This window comes from Heterodontus francisci, chromosome 28 (genome assembly GCF_036365525.1).
Source record: "Heterodontus francisci isolate sHetFra1 chromosome 28, sHetFra1.hap1, whole genome shotgun sequence".
Classification (NCBI taxonomy): domain Eukaryota; kingdom Metazoa; phylum Chordata; class Chondrichthyes; order Heterodontiformes; family Heterodontidae; genus Heterodontus; species Heterodontus francisci.
Window position 1 is genome coordinate 1,710,145 of NC_090398.1, and position 22,845 is coordinate 1,732,989.

The window sequence follows — 22,845 nt, forward strand, 5'->3', positions numbered from 1 at the left end:
GTGCACAGTAACTCCCAGTGTGATATGGAGACCGGAACTGTGCACAGTAACTCCCAGTGTGATATGGAGACCAGAACTGTACACAGTAACTCCCAGTGTGATATGGAGACCAGAACTGTGTACAGTAACTCCCAGTATGATATGGAGACCGGAACTGTGTATAGGAACTCTCAGTGTGATATGGAGAACAGAACTGTGTACAGTAGCTCCCAGTGTGATATGGAGACCGGAACTGAGTATCGGAACTCCCAGTGTGATATGGAGAACAGAACTGTGTACAGTAACTCCCAGTGTGATATGGAGACCGGAACTGTGCACAGTAACACCCAGTGTGATATGGAGACCAGAACTGTACACAGTAACTCCCAGTGTGATATGGAGACCAGAACTGTGTCCAGTAGCTCCCAGTGTGATATGGAGACCAGAACTGTACACAGTAACTCCCAGTGTGATATGGAGACCGGAACTGTGCACAGTAACTCCCAGTGTGATATGGAGACCAGAACTGTACACAGTAACTCCCAGTGTGATATGGAGATCAGAACTGTGTACAGTAACTCCCAGTATGATATGGAGACCGGAACTGTGTATAGGAACTCTCAGTGTGATATGGAGAACAGAACTGTGCACAGTAACTCCCAGTGTGATATGGAGACCAGAACTGTACACAGTAACTCCCAGTGTGATATGGAGACCAGAACTGTGTACAGTAACTCCCAGTATGATATGGAGACCGGAACTGTGTATAGGAACTCTCAGTGTGATATGGAGAACAGAACTGTGTACAGTAACTCCCAGTGTGATATGGAGACCGGAACTGTGCACAGTAACACCCAGTGTGATATGGAGACCAGAACTGTACACAGTAACTCCCAGTGTGATATGGAGACCAGAACTGTGTCCAGTAGCTCCCAGTGTGATATGGAGACCAGAACTGGACACAGTAACTCCCAGTGTGATATGGAGACCGGAACTGTGCACAGTAAGTCCCAGTGTGATATGGAGACCGGAACTGTGTACATTAACCCCCAGTGTGATATGGAGACCAGAACTGTACACAGTAACTCCCAGTGCGATATGGAGACCGGAAGTGTGCACAGTAACTCCCAGTGTGATATGGAGCCCAGAACTGTACACAGTAACTCCCAGTGTGATATGGAGACCGGAACTGTGCACAGTAACTCCCAGTGTGATATGGAGACCAGAACTGTACACAGTAACTCCCAGTGTGATACGGAGACCGGAACTGTGCACAGTAACTCCCAGTGTGATATGGAGACCGGAACTGTGCACAGTAACTCCCAGTGTGATATGGAGACCGGAACTGTGCACAGTAACTCCCAGTGTGATACAGAGACCGGAACTCTAAACAGTAACTCCCAGTGTGATATGGACATTGAACTGTGCAAAGCATTTGTCAATTAATGGAATTAAGATGCCAAAAGCAAGATCCCAAATCATTTAATTCAAAGATATGACAAAGTATGAGACAGATATCATAATATGGAGAGGTTATGAGCGAGAGACAGAATCAAAATCCAGAGTTCCAGCAAAACCATAGCCGTGAAACATACAGGAGAATCGATGAGAAAGGACCTTCATGAGAAGGGGTCCCTGACAGAGAGACTCCCTCTTTAAACAGGGTCCCTGACGGAGAGACTCCCTCTTTAAACAGGGTCCCTGACGGAGAGACTCCCTCTTTAAACAGGATCCCTGACAGAGAGACTCCCTCTTTAAACAGGGTCCCTGACGGAGAGACTCCCTCTTTAAACAGGATCCCTGACAGACAGACTCCCTCTTTAAACAGGGTCCCTGACGGAGAGACTCCCTCTTTAAACAGGCTCCCTGATGGAGAGACTCCCTCTTTAAACAGGGTCCCTAATGGGTTGGAGTCCCCCGGGTGAAATTTGTGATAAGAGTGATCGTGAGACGGATGTCTCCTCCTGGTTCATTGCTGGAGGCCGTGGACCATGGGCTGCGTGAGAAACTCCTCAAACTGTTTGCCAGCAGCCACAGAATTTGCCGGAAGCTTGGGCTGGGAGATGCGGTCTGGTCGATGGGACAAGATGCCAACTGTCCCGCACGTGGTGGGGCGAGAGAGTGAGCGGAGCTGGCCTGGACTGGCCGCTGGTTAGTGGGGTTTGGTGGATGTGGAGCCCTTTGGGTTGGACACTGGGCCTCGGCGTGATTGGAGAAAACAAGGCCTTGCCCACAGGGATCACCGCCCAAAGCAACCCTCCTCGTTTCTCGTCCATCCATTGCGAAACTGTGCCTCCAATGTTGCGATCAGTGCTGAAACACGAGTGACTGTCCACTCCCTCAACTCAAAGGCCACCCATTGTCCTGAAGGAGTGAGTCATTTTGCGACAAATGACTTCTCACGGTTCCTGAGGGCCTACCTCATTGGCAGCCCCCAATGGCCAGCTAGCGAGACATCATACGCACAAACTCTGAGGAAGAAAAGAGAGAGAATTGTAAGGCAGCATTCACCATCTCGGGTGTCCCAAAATGCTTTACAGTGGATCAGGTGTAGCCATTGCTGCACGGCTGGAACTGTGCAATTTCCACACAGCAAGATCCCACCATGAGCAAGGGCATAATTGACCAAGATCATCCATTTTCTGGATCTTGGGTGAGGAATTAATCTCAGCCACAGGCGGACCTCCCTCCGACCCTGCCAGTCCTCTCTCAATACTGACCCTCCGACAGTGCAGCACTCCCTCAGTACTGACACTCCGACAGTACAGCACTCCCTCAGTACTGACACTCCGACAGTACAGCACTCCCTCAGTACTGACCCTCCGAAAGTGCAACGCCTTAAAGGAGGAGAGAGCGAGGCGGAGAGGTTTAGGGAGGGAATTCCAGAGCTTAGGGCCCAGGCAGCTGAAGGCACGGCCACCAATGGTGGAGAGATTAGAATCGGGGGATGCTCAAGAGGCCGGAATTGGAGGAGCGCAGAGATCTCGGAGGGTTGTAGGGGCTGGAGGAGGTTACAGAGATAGGGAGGGTTGTAGGGGCTGGAGGAGATTACAGAGATAGGGAGGGTTGTAGGGGCTGGAGGAGGTTACAGAGATAGGGATGGTTGTAGGGGCTGGAGGAGGTTACAGAGATAGGGAGGGTTGTAGGGGCTGGAGGAGATTACAGAGATAGGGAGGGTTGTAGGGGCTGGAGGAGTTTACAGAGATAGGGAGGGTTGTAGGGGCTGGAGGAGATTACAGAGATAGGGAGGGTTGTAGGGGCTGGAGGAGGTGACAGAGATAGGGAGGGTTGTAGGGGCTGGAGGAGGTTACAGAGATAGGGAGGGTTGTAGGTGCTGGAGGAGGTTACAGAGATAGGGAGGGTTGTCGGGGCTGGAGGAGATTACAGTGATAGGGCGGGTTGTAGGGGCTGGAGGAGGTTACAGAGATAGGGAGGGTTGTAGGTGCTGGAGGAGGTTAAAGAGATAGGGAGGGTTGTAGGGGCTGGATGAGTTTACAGAGATAGGGAGGGTTGTAGGGGCTGGATGAGTTTACAGAGATAGGGAGGGTTGTAGGGGCTGGAGGAGATTACAGAGATAGGGAGGGTTGTCGGGGCTGGAGGAGGTTACAGTGATAGGGAGGGTTGTCGGGGCTGGAGGAGATTACAGAGATAGGGAGGGTTGTCGGGGCTGGAGGAGGTTACAGTGATAGGGAGGGTTGTCGGGGCTGGAGGAGATTACAGAGATAGGGAGGGTTGTAGGGACTGGATGAGTTTACAGAGATAGGGAGGGTTGTAGGGGCTGGAGGAGGTGACAGAGATAGGGAGGGCTGTTGGGGCTGGAGGAGGTTACAGAGATAGGGAGTGTTTTAGGGTCTGGATGAGTTTACAGAGATAGGGAGTGTTTTAGGGTCTGGATGAGTTTACAGAGATAGGGAGTGTTTTAGGGTCTGGATGAGTTTACAGAGATAGGGAGGGTTGTAGGGGCTGGAGGAGGTTCCAGAGATAGGGAGGGTTTTAGGGTCTGGATGAGTTTACAGAGATAGGGAGTGTTTTAGGGTCTGGATGAGTTTACAGAGATAGGGAGGGTTGTCGGGGCTGGAGGAGGTTCCAGAGATAGGGAGGGTTTTAGGGTCTGGATGAGTTTACAGAGATAGGGAGGGTTGTAGGGGCTGGAGGAGGTTCCAGAGATAGGGAGGGTTTTAGGGTCTGGATGAGTTTACAGAGATAGGGAGTGTTTTAGGGTCTGGATGAGTTTACAGAGATAGGAGTGTTTTCGGGTCTGGATGAGTTTACAGAGATAGGGAGGGTTGTAGGGTCTGGATGAGTTTACAGAGATAGGGAGTGTTTTAGGGTCTGGATGAGTTTACAGAGATAGGGAGTGTTTCAGCAGCAGGTGAGCAGAGACGGGGTGGAGTTGGACGATGTTACAGAGTTGGAAATACGTGTCCTTATTGATGGTGTGAATCCGAGCTGGGAAGCTCAACCCGGGGTCAAATACCATGCAAAGGTCATGAACCGTCTGGTGATAAGAAGCTGATCGAGTCCCTGGTGAGAGAAACATGGATGTCGGTCACTGAGCACATAGACTCAATGACACCGTTCAGTCCCATTCCTCTCCAACCCCTCACCCCCTGCTCTGTGACTTACCCTCAAAGTCCACTAACCCATCACCATTCAGGTCCACATCCCTCAGGATCTCCTCGATCTCCCTCGAGGGTAACTGTTCACCCATGAGTTTCTTCATGGCTTCCCAGAGTTCGGCCGTACTGATCCGCCCATCACGATTGGTATCAAACTGGAGGCAAAAACACAGGCAGTTGGCCTCCCCTCCTCCACGTTCTCCCTCCTCTGTCTCCTCCTCTTCCCTTCCTCCTTCTGCTCCCATTCCCCTTCCCTCCACCTCCTCTTTCCTCCCTCCCCCTCCTCTCCCATGCATCTCCTTCCTCCTCTCCCTCCCCTCCCCCGCCTCCTCTCCCTCCCCTCCCCTGCCTCCTCTCCCTCCCCTCCGCTTTCCCTCCACTCCCTTCTCTCCTCGGCCCCCGTTTCCCTCCCCTCCATATCTCCTCTCTCCTTCCCTCGCCTGCTCCGCCTCCTTCTAGCCCTCATTCCCCTGCTCCCTCCTCCTCTGCAGCCCCTGTCCCCATCTCAGGACATCCCCGAAAACATTCCAGCCAATGAGGTCGTTGGGGTCCGCTGCCACTTGTTGCAATGATGGAAAGAGAGCACCCAATTTGCACCCAGCAAGCTCCCAACACTGGTCGGTCACCTCAATCACTAACAGTTAACCTCTCGCTGTGGGCATGTGATTGTCGTTGTCCCTGCCAGGCCGCACCCCTCACCTCTCTGAAGGCATCGCCCAGTTCCTTCATCCCAATCATGTCTGCCGTCTCAGCCAACAGCTTGGGAGCCATCAGGTCCAGAAAGTCTTCGAAATCAACTCGGCCACCGGCTACAGGATAGAGAAAGAGAGGGAAGAGGGGGCCGGGAGGTGGGGGGAGGAGAGAGACAGAGGAGGAGAGAGAGAGGAGGGGAGAGAGAGAGAGCAGGGAGAGAGAGGAGGGGAAAGAGAGAGAGGGGAGAGAGAGAGAGAGACAGAGGAGGAGAGAGAGAGGAGGGGAGAGAGAGAGAGGAGGGGGAGAGAGGGGGAGGAGAGAGAGAGGGGGGAGGAGAGAGAGAGGGGAGAGAGAGAGAGACAGAGGAGGAGAGAGAGAGGAGGGGAGAGAGAGAGAGAGACAGAGGAGGAGAGAGAGAGGAGGGGAGAGAGAGAGAGGAGGGGGAGAGAGGAGGGGAAAGAGAGAGAGAAAGGGAGAGAGGGGGAGGAGAGAGAGAGGGGGAGGAGAGAGAGAGGGGAGAGAGAGAGAGAGACAGAGGAGGAGAGAGAGAGGAGGGGAGAGAGAGAGAGGAAGGGAGAGAGGGGGAGGGGAGAGAGAGAGAGGAAGGGAGAGAGGGGGGGTGGAGAGTGAGAGGGGAGAGAGAGAGAGGAAGGGAGAGAGAGGGAGGGGAGAGAGAGAGAGGGGAGAGAGGGAGAGAGGAAGGGAGAGGGAGGGAGGGGGAGAGAGAGGGGGAGGAGAGAGAGAGGGGAGAGAGAGAAGACAGAGGAGGAGAGAGAGAGGAGGGGAGAGAGAGAGAGGAGGGGAGAGGGGGAGGGGAGAGTGAGAGAGGAAGGGAGAGAGGGGGGGTGGAGAGTGAGAGGGGAGAGAGAGGGAGGAAGGAGAGAGAGAGAGGGGAGAGAGGGGAGGGGAAAGAGAGAGAGAAAGGGAGAGAGGGGGAGGAGAGAGAGAGGGGGAGGAGAGAGAGAGGGGAGAGAGAGAGAGACAGAGGAGGAGAGAGAGAGGAGGGGAGAGAGAGAGAGGAAGGGAGAGAGGGGGAGGGGAGAGTGAGAGAGGAAGGGAGAGAGGGGGGGTGGAGAGTGAGAGGGGAGAGAGAGGGAGGAAGGGAGAGAGAGAGAGGGGAGAGAGGGAGAGAGGAAGGGAGAGGGAGGGAGGGGAGAGAGAGAGAGGGGAGAGAGAGAGAGAGAGGAAGGGAGAGAGAGAGAGGGGAGAGAGAGAGAGGAAGGGAGAGAGAGGAGGGGAAGAGAGAGAGGGGAGAGAGAGAGAGGAAGGAAAGGGGGGGAAGAGAAGGGGGGGAGAGAGAGGAGGGGAGAGAGAGAGGAGGGGAAAGAGAGGGGGTGTAGAGAGAGAGGGGAGAGAGAGAGAGGAGGGGGAGAGAGAGGGAATAGAGGGAGAGAGAGAGTAGGATGGGGTGGGCAGAGAGAGGGGAGAGAGAGAGAGAGAGGAAGGGAGAGAGAGGAGGGGAGAGAGAGAGAGGAAGGGAGAGGGGGGGTGGAGAGAGAGAGGGGAGAGAGAGAGAGAGAGGAAGGGAGAGAGAGGAGGGGAAGAGAGGAGGGGAGAGAGAGGAGGGAGAGAGAGAGAGACAGAGACAGAGGAGGGGAGAGAGAGGAAGGAAGAGAGGGGGGAGAGAGAGAGGGGAGAGAGAGAGAGGAAGGGAGAGAGGGGGAGGGGAGAGAGAGAGAGGAGGGGGTGAGAGAGGAAGGAAGAGAGGGGAGAGAGAGAGGGGAGAGAGAGAGAGGAAGGGAGAGAGGGGGAGGGGAGAGAGAGAGAGGAAGGGAGAGAGGGGGGGTGGAGAGGGAGAAGGGAGAGAGAGAGGAAGGGAGAGAGGGAGGGTAGAGAGAGAGAGGGGAGAGAGAGAGAGAGGAAGGGAGAGAGAGGGAGGGGAGAGAGAGGAGGGGAGAGAGAGAGGAGGGGAAAGAGAGGGGGGGAGAGAGAGAGGGGAGAGAGAGAGAGGAGGGGGTGAGAGAGGAAGGAAGAGAGGGGGGAGAGAGGAGGGAGAGAGAGAGAGAGAGACAGAGACAGAGGGGGGAGAGAGAGGAGGGGAGAGAGAGGGAGGGGAGAGAGAGAGAGGAGGGGGTGAGAGAGGAAGGAAGAGAGGGGGAGAGAGAGAGGGGAGAGAGAGAGAGGAAGGGAGAGAGGGGGAGGGGAGAGAGAGAGGAGGGAAGAGAGAGGGGGGGTGGAGAGGGAGAAGGGAGAGAGAGAGGAAGGGAGAGAGGGAGGGTGGAGAGAGAGAGGGGAGAGAGAGAGAGAGGAAGGGAGAGAGAGGGAGGGGAGAGAGAGGAGGGGAGAGAGAGAGGAGGGGAAAGAGAGGGGTGGAGAGAGAGAGGGGAGAGAGAGAGGAGGGGAAAGAGAGGGGAGAGAGGGAGAGAGAGAGTGGGACGGGGTGGGGAGAGAGAGGGAGGGGAGAGAGAGAGAGGAAGGGAGAGAGGGGGGGTGGAGAGAGAGAGGGGAGAGAGAGAGAGAGGAAGGGAGAGAGAGGAGGGGAAAGAGAGGGGGGGAGAGAGAGGAGGGGAGAGAGAGGAGGGAGGGAGAGAGAGAGAGAGAGACAGAGGAGGGGAGAGAGAGGGGGTGGAGAGAGAGGGGAGAGAGAGAGAGAGGAAGGGAGAGAGAGGAGGGGAAAGATAGGGGGGGAGAGAGAGGAGGGGAGAGAGAGGAGGGAGAGAGAGAGAGAGACAGACAGACAGAGGAGGGGAGAGAGAGGAGGGGAGAGAGAGGGAGGGGAGAGAGAGGGAGGGGAGTGAGAGAGACAGGAGGGTAGAGAGAGGAGGGGAAAGAGAGAGAGAGAGAAGAAGGGAGAGACAGGAGGGGAGAGAGATTGGTGGGGGAGAGAGAGAGGGGAGAGAGAGAGAGAGGAAGGGAGAGAGAGGAGGGGAAAGAGAGGAGGGAGAGAGAGAGAGAGAGAGAGACAGAGGAGGGGAGAGAGAGGAAGGGAGAGAGAGGGAGGGGAGAGAGAGGAAGGGGAGAGAGGAGGGAGAGAGAGAGAGAGAGAGAGAGAGACAGAGGAGGGGAGAGAGAGGGAGGGTAGAGAGAGGGAGGGGAGTGAGAGAGACAGGAGGATAGAGAGAGGAGGGGAGAGAGAGAGAGAGAGAAGAAGGGAGAGACAGGAGGGGAGAGAGAGGGGTGGGGGCGAGAGAGAGGGGAGAGAGAGAGAGGAAGGGAGAGAGAGGAGGGGAAAGAGAGGGGGGTAGAGAGAGGAGGGGAGAGAGAGGAGTGAGAGAGAGAGAGACAGAGGAGGGTAGAGAGAGGAGGGGAGAGAGAGGGAGGGGAGAGAGAGAGAGGAGGGAGAGAGAGAGGGAGAGAGAGAGTGGGACGGGGGTGGGGAGAGAGAGGGAGGGGAGAGAGAGAGAGGAGGGGGAGAGAGAGGGGAGAGACAGAGTGGGACGGGGTGGGGAGAGAGGGCAGGGGGAGACAGAGAGAGAGAGGAGGGGAGTGTGAGGAGAGATGAGGAGAGAGGAGACGAGAGAGGAGGGGGGAGAGAGCGGAGAGAGAGAGAGAACGGGGGAGGGGAGACAGAGAGGATGAGGGGAGGGGCAGAGAGAGAGAGAATTGTAGAGAGTGGGGAGAGAGAGGGATGGTGGGAGAGAGAGAGAAAGAGGGAGTGGGAGTGGGGGGGAAGGAGAAAGTGAGAAAGGGGGGTCAGAGAGGGAAGAGAAAGAGGCAGTCGGGGATAGAGACAGAAAGAGAGATATGGGAAGGGATAGAGAGAAAGAGATAGCAAGAGACACGGAGATAGAGAGACATAGAGATGGAGGAAGAGAGGGATAGAGATATATAGAGATAAAGACAGAGAGACAGAAAGAAAGAGATAGAGACAGAAGGAGTGAGACAGCGAGAGAGGGAGAGACAGAATGTGAGTGACAGAGAGAGGGAGAGAGAGAGAATTAGCAATAGAGAATGATGGAGGGAGACAGATAGATAGACAGATATAATGAAAGATATAAAGAGTGTGAAATCAAGATAGAGGGAGACAGAGACAATGAGGGAGAGAAAATTGGCGAGAGGTACAGAGAAAGAGCAGGAATGAAGATAAAGAGGGGAAACGAGATTTAGAAAGAGAGAGAGAGTTAGACAGAGATAGAGAAAGAGATAGAGAGTGAAAATGAAAGCGAGTGAGGGAGACAGACAGAATGAACCAAAGAGAGAAGGGAAAGGTAATTTAAATCAGGTTGTTTTATTGATGGAGTTTGATAGGAATAAAGGTGGATGGGGGTCTCGCTGAATCTCCAATGCATTCCAATGGCTCTCTCTCTATCTGTTCTCACCAAGGTACACTGTCCACTCTCAACTCTCTGTACTCCACAGAGGCAGGAGCCCATCGATGCCTGATGCCCAGGGGACAAGCGACAGATGTACCTGTCCTGGGAGCACTCGATGCTGACACTGGGTATAAAGTGGGGGGGACACACTGTCAGGGTAATGGAGAGGGAGCTCTACACTGTATCTAACTCGTGCTGTACCTGTCCTGGGAGCAGTCGATACTGACACTGGGTATAAAGTGGGGGGGGGGGGGGGGACACACTGTCAGGGTAATGGAGAGGGAGCTCTACATTGTATCTAACCCGTACTGTACCTGTCCTGGGAGCACTCGATGCTGACACTGGGTATAAAGTGGGGGGGGGGGGGGGACACACTGTCAGGGTAATGGAGAGGGAGCTCTACACTGTATCTAACCCGTACTGTACCTGTCCTGGGAGCACTCGATACTGACACTGGGTATAAAGTGGGGGGGGGGGGGGGGGACACACTGTCAGGGTAATGGAGAGGGAGCTCTACACTGTATCTAACCCGTACTGTACCTGTCCTGGGAGCACTCGATGCTGACACTGGGTATAAAGTGGGGGACACACTGTCAGGGTAATGTAGAGGGAGCTCTACATTGTATCTAACCCGTACTGTACCTGTCCTGGGAGCACTCGATGCTGACACTGGGTATAAAGTGGGGGACACACTGTCAGGGTAATGTAGAGGGAGCTCTACACTGTATCTAACCCGTACTGTACCTGTCCTGGGAGCACTCGATGCTGACACTGGGTATAAAGTGGGGGAGACACACTGTCAGGGTAATGTAGAGGGAGCTCTACACTGTATCTAACCCGTACTGTACCTGTCCTGGGAGCAGTCGATACTGACACTGGGTATAAAGTGGGGAGGACACACTGTCAGGGTAATGTAGAGGGAGCTCTACACTGTATCTAACCCGTACTGTACCTGTCCTGGGAGCAGTCGATACTGACACTGGGTATAAAGTGGGGAGGACACACTTTCAGGGTAATGTAGAGGGAGCTCTACACTGTATCTAACCCGTACTGTACCGGTCCTGGGAGCAGTCGATACTGACACTGGGTATAAAGTGGGGAGGACACACTTTCAGGGTAATGTAGAGGGAGCTCTACACTGTATCTAACCCGTACTGTACCTGTCCTGGGAGCACTCGATACTGACACTGGGTATAAAGTGGGGGGGGGACACACTGTCAGGGTAATGTAGAGGGAGCTCTACACTGTATCTAACCCGTACTGTACCTGTCCTGGGAGTGCTCGATGCTGGCACTGGGTATAAAGTGGGGGGGGACACACTGTCAGGGTAATGTAGAGGGAGCTCTACACTGTATCTAACCCGTACTGTACCTGTCCTGGGAGCACTCGATGCTGACACTGGGTATAAAGTGGGGGGGACACACTGTCAGGGTAATGTAGAGGGAGCTCTACACTGTATCTAACCCGTACTGTACCTGTCCTGGGAGCAGTCGATACTGACACTGGGTATAAAGTGGGGAGGACACACTTTCAGGGTAATGTAGAGGGAGCTCTACACTGTATCTAACCCGTACTGTACCGGTCCTGGGAGCAGTCGATACTGACACTGGGTATAAAGTGGGGAGGACACACTTTCAGGGTAATGTAGAGGGAGCTCTACACTGTATCTAACCCGTACTGTACCTGTCCTGGGAGCACTCGATACTGACACTGGGTATAAAGTGGGGGGACACACTGTCAGGGTAATGTAGAGGGAGCTCTACACTGTATCTAACCCGTACTGTACCTGTCCTGGGAGTGCTCGATGCTGGCACTGGGTATAAAGTGGGGGGGACACACTGTCAGGGTAATGTAGAGGGAGCTCTACACTGTATCTAACCCGTACTGTACCTGTCCTGGGAGCACTCGATGCTGACACTGGGTATAAAGTGGGGGGACACACTGTCAGGGTAATGTAGAGGGAGCTCTACACTGTATCTAACCCGTACTGTACCTGTCCTGGGAGCACTCGATGCTGACACTGGGTATAAAGTGGGGGGGACACACTGTCAGGGTAATGTAGAGGGCGCTCGACACTGTATCTAACCCGTACTGTACCTGTCCTGGGAGCACTCGATACTGACACTGGGTATAAAGTGGGGGGGACATACTGTCAGGGTAATGTAGAGGGAGCTCTACACTGTATCTAACCCGTACTGTACCTGTCCTGGGAGCACTCGATGCTGACACTGGGTATAAAGTGGCGGGGGGGGGGGACACTGTCAGGGTAATGTAGAGGGAGCTCGACACTGTATCTAAATATTATATGGAGTGTGACTTACTAATAATCTGGGACAGTTCGATAAGTTCCATCTCAGTTGGCATGTATCCCATGGTCCTCATGCAGTTGCCGAGGTCCTTGCAGTTAATGAAACCATCCTTATCCTTGTCAAACTCCTTAAACGCTTCCCGAAGTTCTGGATGAGATCAATATCATAATGGTGAGAAGCAAAACACGGTACCATCTGGTACACCAACACTAACCTCTCCCATTCACTCTCGCTCTCTCTCTCCCTCCAGAAACACATTTACTTCCACTTCCCACCCAGACTGAATGGGAAGGGGTTTGATCCATTGGGATTGTGTACAATGGGAGTGAATGGGAAGGGGTTTGATCCATTGGGACTATGTGCAATGGGAGTGAATGGGAAGGGGTTTGATCCATTGGGATTGTGTACAATGGGAGTGAATGGGAAGGGGTTTGGTCCATTGGGATTGTGTGCAATGGGAGTGAATGGGAAGGGGTTTGATCCATTGGGATTGTGTACAATGGGAGTGAATGGGAAGGGGTTTGGTCCATTGGGATTGTGTGCAATGGGAGTGAATGGGAAGGGGTTTGGTCCATTGGGATTGTGTACAATGGGAGTGAATGGGAAGGGGTTTGATCCATTGGGACTATGTGCAATGGGAGTGAATGGGAAGGGGTTTGATCCATTGGGATTGTGTACAATGGGAGTGAATGGGAAGGGGTTTGGTCCATTGGGATTGTGTGCAATGGGAGTGAATGGGAAGGGGTTTGATCCATTGGGATTGTGTACAATGGGAGTGAATGGGAAGGGGTTTGGATCCATTGGGATTGTGTACAATGGGATGAATGGGAAGGGGTTTGATCCATTGGGATTGTGTACAATGGGAGTGAATGGGAAGGGGTTTGGGTCCATTGGGATTGTGTACAATGGGAGTGAATGGGAAGGGGTTTAATACATTGGTATTGAGTACAATGGGAGTGAATGGGAAGGGGTTTGGGTCCATTGGGATTGTGTACAATGGGATGAATGGGAAGGGGTTTGATCCATTGGGATTGTGTGCAATGGGAGTGAATGGGAAGGGGTTTGGGTCCATAGGGATTGTGTGCAATGGGAGTGAATGGGAAGGGGTTTGGGTCCATAGGGATTGTGTGCAATGGGAGTGAATGGGAAGGGGTTTGGGTCCATAGGGATTGTGTGCAATGGGAGTGAATGGGAAGGGGTTTGGGTCCATAGGGATTGTGTACAATGGGAGTGAATGGGAAGGGGTTTGATCCATTGGGATTGTGTACAATGGGAGTGAATGGGAAGGGGTTTGGTCCATTGGGATTGTGTACAATGGGAGTGAATGGGAAGGGGTTTGATCCATTGGGATTGTGTGCAATGGGAGTGAATGGGAAGGGGTTTGATCCATTGGGATTGTGTACAATGGGAGTGAATGGGAAGGGGTTTGATCCATTGGGATTGTGTACAATAGGAGTGAATGGGAAGGGGTTTGGGTCCATTGGGATTGTGTACAATGAGAGTGAATGGGAAGGGGTTTGGTCCATTGGGATTGTGTACAATGGGAGTGAATGGGAAGGGGTTTGATCCATTCGGATTGTGTGCAATGGGAGTGAATGGGAAGGGGTTTGATCCATTGGGATTGTGTACAATGGGAGTGAATGGGAAGGGGTTTGATCCATTGGAACTGTGTGCAATGGGAGTGAATGGGAAGGGGTTTGATCCATTGGGATTGTGTACAATGGGAGTGAATGGGAAGGGGTTTGGGTCCATTGGGATTGTGTACAATGGGAGTGAATGGGAAGGGGTTTGGGTCCATTGGAACTGTGTGCAATGGGAGTGAATGGGAAGGGGTTTGGGTCCATTGGGATTGTGTACAATGGGAGTGAATGGGAAGGGGTTTGGGTCCATTGGAACTGTGTGCAATGGGAGTGAATGGGAAGGGGTTTGATCCATTGGAACTGTGTGCAATGGGAGTGAATGGGAAGGGGTTTGATCCATTGGAACTGTGTGCAATGGGAGTGAATGGGAAGGGGTTTGGGTCCATTGGAACTGTGTGCAATGGGAGTGAATGGGAAGGGGTTTGATCCATTGGAACTGTGTGCAATGGGAGTGAATGGGAAGGGGTTTGGGTCCGTTGGGATTGTGTACAATGAGAGTGAATGGGAAGGGGTTTGGGTCCATTGGGATTGTGTACAATGAGAGTGAATGGGAAGGGGTTTGGGTCCATTGGGATTGTGTACAATGGGAGTGAATGGGAAGGGGTTTGGGTCCATTGGGATTGTGTACAATGAGAGTGAATGGGAAGGGGTTTGGGTCCATTGGGATTGTGTGCAATGGGAGTGAATGGGAAGGGGTTTGATCCATTGGGATTGTGTACAATGAGAGTGAATGGGAAGGGGTTTGGGTCCATTGGGATTGTGTGCAATGGGAGTGAATGGGAAGGGGTTTGATCCATTGGGATTGTGTACAATGAGAGTGAATGGGAAGGGGTTTGGGTCCATTGGGATTGTGTGCAATGGGAGTGAATGGGAAGGGGTTTGATCCATTGGGATTGTGTACAATGGGAGTGAATGGGAAGGGGTTTGATCCATTGGGATTGTGTACAATGGGAGTGAATGGGAAGGGGTTTGGGTCCATTGGGATTTTGTACAATGGAAGTGAATGGGAAGGGGTTTGATCCATTGGGATTGTGTACAATGGAAGTGAATGGGAAGGGGTTTGGGTCCATTGGGATTTTGTACAATGGAAGTGAATGGGAAGGGGTTTGATCCATTGGGATTGTGTACAATGGGAGTGAATGGGAAGGGGTTTGGGTCCATTGGGATTGTGTGCAATGGGAGTGAATGGGAAAGGGGTTTGGGTCCATTGGGATTGTGTACAATGGGAGTGAATGGGAAGGGGTTTGGGTCCATTGGGATTGTGTACAATGAGAGTGAATGGGAAGGCATTTGGGTCCATTGGGATTGTGTACAATGGGAGTGAATGGGAAGGGGTTTGGGTCCATTGGGATTGTGTACAATGAGAGTGAATGGGAAGGGGTTTGGGTCCATAGGGATTGTGTACAATGAGAGTGAATGGGAAGGGGTTTGATCCATTGGAACTGTGTGCAATGGAAGTGAATGGGAAGGGGTTTGGGTCCATAGGGATTGTGTGCAATGGGAGTGAATGGGAAGGGGTTTGGGTCCATTGGGATTGTGTACAATGAGAGTGAATGGGAAGGGGTTTGGGTCCATTGGGATTGTGTACAATGGGAGTGAATGGGAAGGGGTTTGGGTCCATTGGGATTGTGTAAAATGAGAGTGAATGGGAAGGGGTTTGGGTCCATAGGGATTGTGTGCAATGGGAGTGAATGGGAAGGGGTTTGGGTCCATTGGGATTGTGTGCAATGGAAGTGAATGGGAAGGGGTTTGGGTCCATAGGGATTGTGTGCAATGGGAGTGAATGGGAAGGGGTTTGGGTCCATTGGGATTGTGTACAATGAGAGTGAATGGGAAGGGGTTTGGGTCCATTGGGATTGTGTACAATGAGAGTGAATGGGAAGGGGTTTGGGTCCATAGGGATTGTGTGCAATGGGAGTGAATGGGAAGGGGTTTGGGTCCATTGGGATTGTGTACAATGGGAGTGAATGGGAAGGGGTTTGGGTCCATAGGGATTGTGTGCAATGGGAGTGAATGGGAAGGGGTTTGGGTCCATTGGGATTGTGTACAATGGGAGTGAATGGGGAAGGGGTTTGGGTCCATTGGGATTGTGTACAGTGGGAGTGAATGGGAAGGGGTTTGGGTCCATTGGGATTGTGTACAGTGGGAGTGAACGGGAAGGGGTTTGGGTCCATTGGGATTGTGTACAATGAGAGTGAATGGGAAGGGGTTTGGGTCCATTGGGATTGTGTACAATGAGAGTGAATGGGAAGGGGTTTGGGTCCATTGGGATTGTGTACAGTGGGAGTGAACGGGAAGGGGTTTGGGTCCATTGGGATTGTGTACAATGAGAGTGAACGGGAAGGGGTTTGGGTCCATTGGGATTGTGTACAATGAGAGTGAATGGGAAGGGGTTTGGGTCCATTGGGATTGTGTACAATGAGAGTGAATGGGAAGGGGTTTGATCCATTGGGATTGTGTACAGTGGGAGTAAATGGGAAGGGGTTTGGGTCCATTGGGATTGTGTACAATGAGAGTGAATGGGAAGGGGTTTGATCCATTGGGATTGTGTACAGTGGGACTGAATGGGAAGGGGTTTGATCCATTGGGATTGTGTACAGTGGGACTGAATGGGAAGGGGTTTGATCCATTGGGATTGTGTACAATGGGAGTGAATGGGAAGAGGTTTGGGTCCATTGGGATTATGTACAATGGGAGTGAATGGGAAGGGGTTTGGGTCCATTGGGATTGTGTACAATGGGAGTGAATGGGAAGAGGTTTGGGTCCATTGGGATTGTGTACAATGGGAGTGAATGGGAAGAGGTTTGGGTCCATTGGGATTGTGTACAATGGGAGTGAATGGGAAGGGGTTTGATCCATTCGGATTGTGTACAATGGGAGTGAATGGGAAGAGGTTTGATCCATTGGGATTATGTGCAATGGGAGTGAATGGGAAGGGGTTTGGGTCCATTGGGATTGTGTACAATGGGAGTGAATGGGAAGAGGTTTGGGTCCATTGGGATTGTGTACAATGGGAGTGAATGGGAAGGGGTTTGATCCATTCGGATTGTGTACAATGGGAGTGAATGGGAAGAGGTTTGATCCATTGGGATTATGTGCAATGGGAGTGAATGGGAAGGGGTTTGATCCATTCGGATTGTGTACAATGGGAATGGATGGGAAGGGGTTTGATCCATTGGGATTGTGTACAATGGGAGTGAATGGGAAGAGGTTTGATCCATTGGGATTATGTGCAATGGGAGTGAATGGGAAGGGGTTTGATCCATTCGGATTGTGTACAATGGGAATGGATGGGAAGGGGTTTGATCCATTGGGATTGTGTACAATGGGAGTGAATGGGAAGGGGTTTGATCCATTGGGATTGTGTACAATGGGAATGGATGGGAAGGGGTTTGATCCATTGGGATTGTGTACAATGGGAGTGAATGGGAAGGGGTTTGATCCATTGGGATTGTGTACAATGGGAGTGAATGGGAAGGGGTTTGATCCATTGGGATTGTGTACAATGGGAGTGAATGGGAAGGGGTTTGATCCATTGGGATTGTGTACAATGGGAGTGACTGGGATGGGGTTTGGGTCCATAGGGATTGTGTGCAATGGGAGAAAATGTGAAGGGGTTTGATCCATTGGGATTGTGTACAATGGGAGTGAATGGGAAGGGGTTTGATCCATTGGGATTGTGTACAATGGGAGTGAATGGGAAGGGGTTTGATCCATTGGGATTGTGTACAATGGGAGTGAATGGGAAGGGGTTTGATCCATTGGGATTGTGTACAATGAGAGTGAATGGGAAGGGGTTTGATCCATTGGGATTGTGTACAATGAGAGTGAATGGGAAGGGGTTTGGGTCCATAGGGATTGTGTGCAATGGGAGTGAATGGGAAGGGGTTTGGGTCCATTGGGATTGTGTACAATGGGAGTGAATGGGAAGGGGTTTGGGTCCATAGGGATTGTGTGCAATGGGAGTGAATGGGAAGGGGTTTGGGTCCATTGGGATTGTGTACAATGGGAGTGAATGGGAAGGGGTTTGGGTCCATTGGGATTGTGTACAATGGGAGTGAATGGGAAGGGGTTTGATCCATTGGAACTGTGTGCAATGGAAGTGAATGGGAAGGGGTTTGATCCATTGGGATTGTGTGCAATGGGAGTGAATGGGAAGGGGTTTGATCCATTGGGATTGTGTACAATGGGAGTGAATGGGAAGGGGTTTGGGTCCATTGGAACTGTGTGCAATGGGAGTGAATGGGAAGGGGTTTGATCCATTGGGATTGTGTACAATGGGAGTGAATGGGAAGGGGTTTGGGTCCATTGGGATTGTGTGCAATGGGAGTGAATGGGAAGGGGTTTGGGTCCATTGGGATTGTGTACAATGAGAGTGAATGGGAAGGGGTTTGGGTCCATTGGGATTGTGTACAATGAGAGTGAATGGGAAGGGGTTTGGGTCCATTGGGATTGTGTGCAATGGGAGTGAATGGGAAGGGGTTTGGGTCCATTGGGATTGTGTACAATGAGAGTGAATGGGAAGGGGTTTGGGTCCATTGGGATTGTGTGCAATGGGAGTGAATGGGAAGGGGTTTGGGTCCATTGGGATTGTGTACAATGAGAGTGAATGGGAAGGGGTTTGATCCATTGGGATTGTGTACAATGGGAGTGAATGGGAAGGGGTTTGGGTCCATAGGGATTGTGTGCAATGGGAGTGAATGGGAAGGGGTTTGGGTCCATTGGGATTGTGTACAATGAGAGTGAATGGGAAGGGGTTTGATCCATTGGGATTGTGTACAATGGGAGTGAATGGGAAGGGGTTTGGGTCCATAGGGATTGTGTGCAATGGGAGTGAATGGGAAGGGGTTTGGGTCCATTGGGATTGTGTACAATGAGAGTGAATGGGAAGGGGTTTGATCCATTGGGATTGTGTACAATGGGAGTGAATGGGAAGGGGTTTGGGTCCATAGGGATTGTGTGCAATGGGAGTGAATGGGAAGGGGTTTGATCCATTGGGATTGTGTACAATGGGAGTGAATGGGAAGGGGTTTGGGTCCATAGGGATTGTGTGCAATGGGAGTGAATGGGAAGGGGTTTGATCCATTGGGACTATGTGCAATGGGAGTGAATGGGAAGGGGTTTGATCCATTGGGATTGTGTACAATGGGAGTGAATGGGAAGGGGTTTGGGTCCATAGGGATTGTGTGCAATGGGAGTGAATGGGAAGGGGTTTGGGTCCATTGGGACTATGTGCAATGGGAGTGAATGGGAAGGGGTTTGATCCATTGGGATTGTGTACAATGGGAGTGAATGGGAAGGGGTTTGATCCATTGGGACTATGTGCAATGGGAGTGAATGGGAAGGGGTTTGATCCATTGGGATTTTGTACAATGGAAGTGAATGGGAAGGGGTTTGAACTATTGGGATTTTGTACAATGGGAGTGAATGGGAAGGGGTTTGATCCATTCGGATTGTGTGCAATGGGAGTGAATGGGAAGGGGTTTGATCCATTGGGATTTTGTACAATGGAAGTGAATGGGAAGGGGTTTGAACTATTGGGATTTTGTACAATAGGAGTGAACGGGAAGGGGTTTGATCCATTGGGTTTGTGTACATGGGAGTGAATGGGAAAGGGTTTGATCCATTGGGATTATGCACAATGGGAGTGAATGGGAAGGGGTTTAATACATTGGTATTGAGTACAATGGGAGTGAATTGGAAGGTATTGGATCCATTGGGATTGTGTACAATAGGAGTGAATGAGAAGGGGTTTGATCCATTGGGATTGTGTACGATGGGAGAGAATGGGAAGGGGTTTGAACTATTGGGATTTTGTACAATGGGAGTGAATGGGAAGGGGTTTGATCCATTGGGATTGCGGACAATGGAAGTGAATGGGAAGGGGTTTAATGCATTGGGATTGTGTACAATGGGAGAGAATTGGAAGGGATTGGATCCATTGGGATTGTGTACAATAGGAGTGAATGAGAAGGGGTTTGATCCATTGGGATTGTGTACAATTGGAGTGAACGGGAAGGGGTTTGATCCATTGGGATTGAGTACAATGGGATTGAAAGGGAAGGGGTTTAATCCATTGAGATTGAGTACAATGGGAGTGAATTGGAAGGGATTGGATCCATTGGGAATGTGTACAATGGGAGTGAACAGGAAGGGGTTTCATCCATTGGGAATGTGTACAATGGGAGTGAACAGGAAGGGGTTTCATCCATTGGGAATGTGTACAATGGGAGTGAATGGGATGGGGTTTGGGTCCATTGGGATTGTGTACAATGGGAGTGAATGGGATGGGGTTTGGGTCCATTGGGATTGTGTGCAATGGGAGTGAATGGGAAGGGGTTTGGGTCCATAGGGATTGTGTGCAATGGGAGTGAATGGGAAGGGGTTTGGGTCCATAGGGATTGTGTGCAATGGGAGTGAATGGGAAGGGGTTTGGGTCCATTGGGATTGTGTACAATGGGAGTGAATGGGAAGGGGTTTGGGTCCATAGGGATTGTGTGCAATGGGAGTGAATGGGAAGGGGTTTGGGTCCATAGGGATTGTGTGCAATGGGAGTGAATGGGAAGGGGTTTGATCCATTGGGATTGTGTACAATGGGAGTGAATGGGAAGGGGTTTGGGTCCATAGGGATTGTGTGCAATGGGAGTGAATGGGAAGGGGTTTGGGTCCATTGGGATTGTGTACAATGAGAGTGAATGGGAAGGGGTTTGATCCATTGGGATTGTGTACAATGGGAGTGAATGGGAAGGGGTTTGGGTCCATAGGGATTGTGTGCAATGGGAGTGAATGGGAAGGGGTTTGGGTCCATTGGGATTGTGTACAATGAGAGTGAATGGGAAGGGGTTTGATCCATTGGGATTGTGTACAATGGGAGTGAATGGGAAGGGGTTTGGGTCCATAGGGATTGTGTGCAATGGGAGTGAATGGGAAGGGGTTTGATCCATTGGGATTGTGTACAATGGGAGTGAATGGGAAGGGGTTTGGGTCCATAGGGATTGTGTGCAATGGGAGTGAATGGGAAGGGGTTTGATCCATTGGGACTATGTGCAATGGGAGTGAATGGGAAGGGGTTTGATCCATTGGGATTGTGTACAATGGGAGTGAATGGGAAGGGGTTTGGGTCCATAGGGATTGTGTGCAATGGGAGTGAATGGGAAGGGGTTTGATCCATTGGGACTATGTGCAATGGGAGTGAATGGGAAGGGGTTTGATCCATTGGGATTTTGTACAATGGAAGTGAATGGGAAGGGGTTTGAACTATTGGGATTTTGTACAATGGGAGTGAATGGGAAGGGGTTTGATCCATTCGGATTGTGTGCAATGGGAGTGAATGGGAAGGGGTTTGATCCATTGGGATTTTGTACAATGGAAGTGAATGGGAAGGGGTTTGAACTATTGGGATTTTGTACAATAGGAGTGAACGGGAAGGGGTTTGATCCATTGGGTTTGTGTACATGGGAGTGAATGGGAAAGGGTTTGATCCATTGGGATTGCAGACAATGGGAGAGAATGGGAAGGGGTTTAATACATTGGTATTGAGTACAATGGGAGTGAATTGGAAGGTATTGGATCCATTGGGATTGTGTACAATAGGAGTGAATGAGAAGGGGTTTGATCCATTGGGATTATGCACAATGGGAGTGAATGGGAAGGGGTTTAATACATTGGTATTGAGTACAATGGGAGTGAATTGGAAGGTATTGGATCCATTGGGATTGTGTACAATAGGAGTGAATGAGAAGGGGTTTGATCCATTGGGATTGTGTACGATGGGAGAGAATGGGAAGGGGTTTGAACTATTGGGATTTTGTACAATGGGAGTGAATGGGAAGGGGTTTGATCCATTCGGATTGTGTACAATGGGAGTGAATGGGAAGGGGTTTGATCCATTGGGATTGCGGACAATGGAAGTGAATGGGAAGGGGTTTAATGCATTGGGATTGTGTACAATGGGAGAGAATTGGAAGGGATTGGATCCATTGGGATTGTGTACAATAGGAGTGAATGAGAAGGGGTTTGATCCATTGGGATTGTGTACAATTGGAGTGAACGGGAAGGGGTTTGATCCATTGGGATTGAGTACAATGGGATTGAAAGGGAAGGGGTTTAATCCATTGAGATTGAGTACAATGGGAGTGAATTGGAAGGGATTGGATCCATTGGGAATGTGTACAATGGGAGTGAACAGGAAGGGGTTTCATCCATTGGGAATGTGTACAATGGGAGTGAATGGGAAGGGGTTTGATCCATTGGGATTGTGTATAATGGGAGTGAATGGGAAGGGGTTTAATCCATTGAGATTGAGTACAATGGGAGTGAATTGGAAGGGATTGGATCCATTGGGAATGTGTACAATGGGAGTGAACAGGAAGGGGTTTCATCCATTGGGAATGTGTACAATGGGAGTGAATGGGAAGGGGTTTGATCCATTGGGATTGTGTATAATGGGAGTGAATGGGAAGGGGTTTAATCCATTGAGATTGAGTACAATGGGAGTGAATTGGAAGGGATTGGATCCATTGGGAATGTGTACAATGGGAGTGAACAGGAAGGGGTTTCATCCATTGGGAATGTGTACAATGGGAGTGAATGGGAAGGGGTTTGGGTCCATTGGGATTGTGTATAATGGGAGTGAATGGGAAGGGGTTTCATCCATTGGGAATGTGTACAATGGGAGTGAATGGGAAGGGATTTGAGTCCATTGGGAATGTGTATAATGGGAGTGAATGGGAAGGGGTTTGATCCATTGGGATTGTGTACAATGGGAGTGAATGGGAAGGGGTTTGATCCATTGGGATTGTGTACAATGGGAGTGAATGGGAAGGGGTTTGATCCATTGGGATTGTGTACAATGGGAGTGAACGGGAAGGGGTTTGATCCATTGGGATTGTGTACAATGGGAGTGAATGGGAAGGGGTTTGATCCATTGGGATTGTGTACAATGGGAGTGAATGGGAAGGGGTTTGATCCATTGGGATTGTGTACAATGGGAGTGAACGGGAAGGGGTTTGATCCATTGGGATTGTGTACAATGGGAGTGAATGGGAAGGGGTTTGATCCATTGGGATTGTGTACAATGGGAGTGAATGGGAAGGGGTTTGATCCATTGGGATTGTGTACAATGGGAGTGAACGGGAAGGGGTTTGATCCATTGGGATTGTGTACAAGGAGAATGAAGGGGAAAAGATTGATAAACTGGGAAACTACAAGGTTTTATTTGACTTGAACCCACCTTCAATCTCCTCTGGTGTCAATTCCCGGTCCTAAAGAGAGAGAAGATAGTGTTCAACAAATGAGACACGAAAAGATGTGTTATCTTTGAAAATGATAGGTTGGGAACTTGATCGATGCA

General features: G+C 51.1%; 1 protein-coding gene across 1 annotated transcript in view; it reads right to left on the reverse strand.

Moving 5' to 3' along the window:
• Positions 1 to 1,457: 1,457 nt before the first annotated feature.
• LOC137385188 (calcium-binding protein 2-like) overlaps positions 1,458 to 22,845 on the reverse strand; it is a 61,215-nt gene continuing 39,827 nt past the window's right edge. The window contains exons 2-6 of the mRNA XM_068060175.1: positions 22,726 to 22,756; positions 11,866 to 12,000; positions 5,298 to 5,407; positions 4,606 to 4,753; positions 1,458 to 2,450 (exon numbers count right to left, since the gene is read on the reverse strand). Coding sequence (XP_067916276.1) covers positions 2,425 to 2,450; positions 4,606 to 4,753; positions 5,298 to 5,407; positions 11,866 to 12,000; positions 22,726 to 22,756 — 450 coding nt within the window. The 3' untranslated portion in view covers positions 1,458 to 2,424. The remainder of the gene's footprint in view (positions 2,451 to 4,605; positions 4,754 to 5,297; positions 5,408 to 11,865; positions 12,001 to 22,725; positions 22,757 to 22,845) is intronic.